At 43.8% G+C, this 5,229-nt stretch overlaps 1 protein-coding gene across 1 annotated transcript; it reads right to left on the bottom strand.

Annotated features, from left to right (window-relative positions):
• Nucleotides 1–386: 386 nt before the first annotated feature.
• On the bottom strand, nucleotides 387–4,071 carry LOC122914529 (membrane-spanning 4-domains subfamily A member 4A-like). Its single transcript, XM_044261148.1, has 7 exons — nucleotides 3,953–4,071; nucleotides 3,330–3,492; nucleotides 2,779–2,907; nucleotides 2,530–2,586; nucleotides 2,004–2,135; nucleotides 1,139–1,237; nucleotides 387–695 (listed from the first exon to the last, which is right to left on the bottom strand). The coding sequence occupies exons 1-7, from the start codon at nucleotides 3,958–3,960 to the stop codon at nucleotides 615–617; spliced, it is 669 nt and encodes a 222-aa protein (XP_044117083.1). The 5' UTR covers nucleotides 3,961–4,071; the 3' UTR covers nucleotides 387–614.
• Between the last annotated feature and the right edge of the window lie 1,158 nt (nucleotides 4,072–5,229).

The raw sequence follows: 5,229 nt of genomic DNA, 5'->3' as shown, positions 1-5,229 counted from the left end.
TTGGCACAGCGTGGACTGATACAAGAAAATCTGAATCAAACAATTTATTTCTATTTATGCAGACTTGGGGACCATAGAATGAACTGTTTTATGATTCCTTGAAAAGTTGGTCAATGGCATGGTGGGCAATCAAAAGAAAATTCCTCATCAGCAATTAAAATAAATCTTTATTTATTTTTTTGTTTGCAGTGTTTTTTAAAATTTTATTATGAATTCAACTAATTAACATATGTATTTTTAAATTTATTTTTTTATCTATTTTCAGCATAACAGTATTCATTATTTTTGCACCACACCCAGTGCTCCATACAATCCGTGCCCTCTCTAATACCCACCACCTGGTACCCCGACCTCCCACGCCCCCACCACTTCAAACCCCTCAGATTGTTTTTCAGAGTCCATGGTCTCTCATGGTTCACCTCCCCTTCCAATTTCCCCCAACTCCCTTCTCCTTTATTATACTGTTTTTCCACCCACAGATGGATCCCAGGTATATAAACTTAAGGACAGTCAGGCAGGTGTATTCTCACAATCTTGGTTGTATGTGGTAAACAGCCAAACAAGGGAGAATTAATAGGTCAAACTGATTGGAAATGCCAAACCACTGTGATCTACTAAAATGTGACCTCATCATACACATGTTCAGGAGAGATTATTGAGGAGTTGTTGTCATTATTCGGTAAGAAAACCACCACCTGTGGAAAAATCAGAACATTGAATCCTTATAGTCTACAATTAGGGGAAAGTTGTCCCACATGCTTAGGAACAATATGGTCTCTCAACACTTTCCTTCAGAATCCTGATACCTGGCGGGTCTATGTTCTCATTCTTGCTTTAACCCTCCTTTCCTTCAACCATACCAGAAACGACCTGCATATCAGAAAAAAAGGACTCTTCAGGGTCTAGGGACAGTTCTTTGGCTGAGTATGGTTGGCCATTTCCCTCCCTGTCCACCTGTGCTATCTCCTTCAAAGATGATATTTATATATGAAACAACATTTTCCCACTTTCTCTTCCTAATACCTCCCAACTAAAAAAGGACACACACACACACACACACACACACACGCAGACACACACACGGAGGCAGAGAGAGAGAGAGAGAGAGAGAGAACCCATAAAGACCCAGAGCACTCACCTTGTTGACAGAACAGGCCACTTTGCATGCATAGATAGAGAGAGACAAAGTGATGCAGCCTTCTGCCAGAGAGAGGAACACCATGCCAGTCAGCATTCCCTGCAAAACAGATGGAAAATCCCCACAAGTTATAGAAGACAGAAAAGCAGGAGTTGTAAGAGGAGAGAATCAGGCAGAAGTTGTTGGCCAAATTTCACATCTGGTGGATTCCTGAATTTTCTCCCAATTCACATATACTAAATGGACAACTTGAAAATGGATCATTAGAATTCTCCTCTTTTCCTCACAGGCTCAAGAACATCGGGTAAGTCCAGGCAAGTCCATACCGATTTTCGTTTGTTTGCCTGACTCCGCCCCACGTCTCATGACCAGGGTTGACTTCCCGCCTTACACGTGTCCTTACACGCAATTGTTTCTTAGAACATCCTGCCTTGAACCCCCTGAACTTCTCCCCCTCTCTGGCTGCACATGCATTTAAGAATACGAATGCACACTCCCCCATCACTGCAGCTGGTTGTTCAGAATCTCTGAACATCACAGAGAACCCAGAATACCAGTTTTCTTTTTCTCCTCAGATAGTTTTTAAAATCATGAGAAAAGTGTCCCTCATAGAACTGAGTTCTCACAGAATTTTCCACTCACCGACCACACATCAGGGATTTCAGACATGAATGGTATTGGAAAGCTAACTTTTTTGCTCAGTGCTCTTGGCAAGACACAAAGGCCTAGATCCCTTTGCCTTCAGGAGGGTGTCCGGCATCTACATAACCAGTGGCTGTGGTCAGTTCTATGGTGAGAATTTACAGAGGAAAATTCAGACAAGACCAGTTTACAGATTTCCATTAAAAGAACAGGACATACTTACTATAAATAAACTTCCATAGGAAGACCTCCCTATCACATCTTCATATATGAATATCTCTTTTAAAATTATCATAATTGTGCCAAGCACTGCTACAATAGCACTGACGGTATTCAATCCCAGGCTGCATTGGATCTGAAAAGAATGAGAGAGAGAAGTGGTTGCAAACCCTTCTCCTGTTCTTCCTGTGTTCGACTTGTCAGTCAGGACCATTCAGCTGCTCTGAGTTGAATATGGGAATTGGCTTGGGGATCTTCCCCAGTCTACGGAATAAGGATGGGCCCCTGGCACAGTTACAGTTTTGGCTGCCTCAGGCTTAGGCACAGGAAACATGTGCCCATGGAACTTCACACAGCACAGAGCTAAGCCCTTGTAGGGAAGCCCTTGTAAGGAAGCACTTGTAGAGGATGCCCCCAAACATTTCTAGGGTCCTTTAGAGAACCAACAAGGTTCTATGTGCCATAGCCTTGTAGTTGAGCAATTCCTTGTTTCACTAGACCGACCTGAGCCTCACCGGTGAGACACTTACCAGACACCTGGTTACTTTTCTTCCCGCAGCAATGGACAGTGCTCCAGATGTGAGGAACTGACCAAAGAGAGAGAACCCACTGAGGGCTTGCCCCTGCCCTCCCGTCCTTACAACATCCTCCTTGCTCCCCAAACAGTCAGCCCGAGCTTGGGACCTACACAGCAGTGTGTGGATTTTTGAGAGAGAAGGATTGAAGGTATTGCAGGTACCTGAAAAATTGCAAATGCTGAAACAATCGCTAATACTCACAGAGAAGGATCCCCATATGTGATAGCCTGCTGTAGTGACCACGGAGTAAAGTCTGTAGTCAAATGGAGAAAAAAGACTGATTGTCACACCCAGGCACAGCATTATCAGTCCAATGAGGATCTGAGCCACCTGGAGGGTAAAAGACATCCTTGAGGGGGCAGCTTCTCAGGAGGAAGATTCTCTCTCAGATCAGTGCACACTAACTTCTCTCCCACCTCTGAGACCCCCAGGCCTGAGACAATCTCCCAGGAAGATAACAGGGTACCCATCAAGTCTTTTTCCTTGTCTGGTGCAGGACATTGGCAGTAGGTTAAAACTATTTTTTCATGTAATTGCTACCTAAATAGAGACTTTTTTTTTTTAATTCCAGTGATGGACCGCTTTACACTTCTTTCCTCTTCTTGAATCTATATGGTTTGTGCAGCTCAGGAAGGCTCCACTCAGTCCACCACAATCAATGATCTAGAGAACTGGAGTGTCATGAGGAAGTCCCAGTGCCATCTTGGAGTCGTTCTCCCCACAGCCTGTGCACTGATCTTGTGCCCACTCACCCCTAGGACCTGTGGCTGTCCCTTCAGGAAAAGCAGCAGATTCTTCTGCTGCTGGGACGGTAAAACCCAGGCACCCAGGTGGCGCAGCTGGTTTATACTCTCACTCTCAGGAAGGTTTATTGTGTAGTCTTGGGCTGTCTCTGCCTCCAACGTCCCTGTGTTGCTGTTGACACCAGGAAAGAAAACACTCTCAGCATAGATTCACATTTAAATATCTTCCTTGTTCAATAGTAAAATCCAAAGGCAAGGGATTTGTGTCTTTGAGAAATATACCACATTTTACTTCTATGGTTTTTCCCATACCTACCCAAGCAGATAAATCTAGACTAAATTACAGTTTCCAAACTTCGGCAGTGTACACACGTTATTGATCCTAAAGCAGGGAGTCTAGCTAACCTTGTAAGACTGAAACCCAGATATCTACCTCTCCCCCTCATCTTCCAGAAACAAAAGCAACTACCCATTCACAGCAAGACTTCAAGCAAGAGTTTTCCATTCACAAAGTTCCTCTAGCTTGACTTATAGGGAGCCCCATAGTCTAAGCACCTGTATCCATCCCTCCCACCTAGACGCCTTCTCAGAGACAAAGCATGGGGTTAAGATGAGAAACGATTTCTTCCTACCTTTGCATCTCCTCAGTACACACTTGATGAGTACACAAGACTTGATGGGTACACAAGTCTCAGTACACACGAATGAGTTATGGTCCCTTCTGGTGTGTGGTCTCTAGTTGACAGTGTTCAAAGACAGTGACCTACTCTGATGTATTAAGTGTGAAGAAAACATTGCCCAGAGTCTTGTGCTGGCCATTTGTTTCCTGTGACTTATCTCATTCAACCTGCCAGATGAGTATCTGTGATGTTCTTCGTCTTGGTAATACATCCCGAAGATAATAATCTAACTCCACTTCTCACGCACTGAAAACCGTATCGGAGTATGCACGTGTTCTCCATGTCACCTCCTCCCCACTGCTGTGCTCCTCCTGAGTTCTACACAGAAGTCGGTGCATGCCAGATCCTCACTTTTTTGGGTGCACGCTACTCTGATTTCATAAGTTTTCATAAACCAAAGCTTTGCTGAAGCCCTGGCTTTAATTAATGCTATTTTATGTCATTTTATATGATCAGTTGATTTTATGACATAACATTTTTAACTATGCAATACACTTTCCATATTAAACTTTCTGGTTGTATCAGGAATTTTTAGCATAATCTATGTGATTTTTCTAGACTCGTAACCCAGGGCATACCCACTTCACTAAGTAAAAGTGGTGCTGTTCTTCCTTCTAATTCTAGCCAGATGTGCTGCAAAGAAGTATTTCCTAGTTATTCATGGCATATGTGCCTTTGAAGAACAGTGATCATTTTTGTAGATGGTATCTCTCTCACAAATTCATTGCTTCTGCCCCTTAGCTGGTCCTCTTACCAGCTGGCACACTGATTCTCAAAGACATCAGCTTTCCACCAATATCCAACAGTATTTCCTAAATAAGAGAAAAAGCCCAGTGATGATGGTGGTATGTATTGTATTAGAGTATTATACCTCCTCAGTTCTACAGCTCCGTGGTCTTTGTAGGCGGATTTCCCCCTGTATCCACGCCCCTGAGAAAGTGCTCCCTCTACTGTCCCTATTTGGGCTTGCAAGTCCTTTTCCGTATGATAAGATGCCTTGGGGGACAGTTCTGGTTTTAGGCTATAACCCACACAACAACCCCACAAGAATAGTCCTCTCTTGGACAAGCTGTGTTGCCATGAGTCTAATACTGACAAATCCCTCCTCCACGGTGTGAATCTTCTTACCACCATGCAGTTCCGGAGTTCTGCACAACCTCAGACCATCTATAGTAGGGTAATAGGCTAGAAATACCTAGGAACACTCATCTGGGCTCCACTGAGCCTCC

Source organism: Neovison vison, chromosome 7, assembly GCF_020171115.1.
Source record: "Neovison vison isolate M4711 chromosome 7, ASM_NN_V1, whole genome shotgun sequence".
In the NCBI taxonomy this organism is placed as follows: domain Eukaryota; kingdom Metazoa; phylum Chordata; class Mammalia; order Carnivora; family Mustelidae; genus Neogale; species Neogale vison.
Note: the sequence above shows the minus strand (reverse complement) of the source record. Positions and strands in the feature narration are given on the sequence as shown.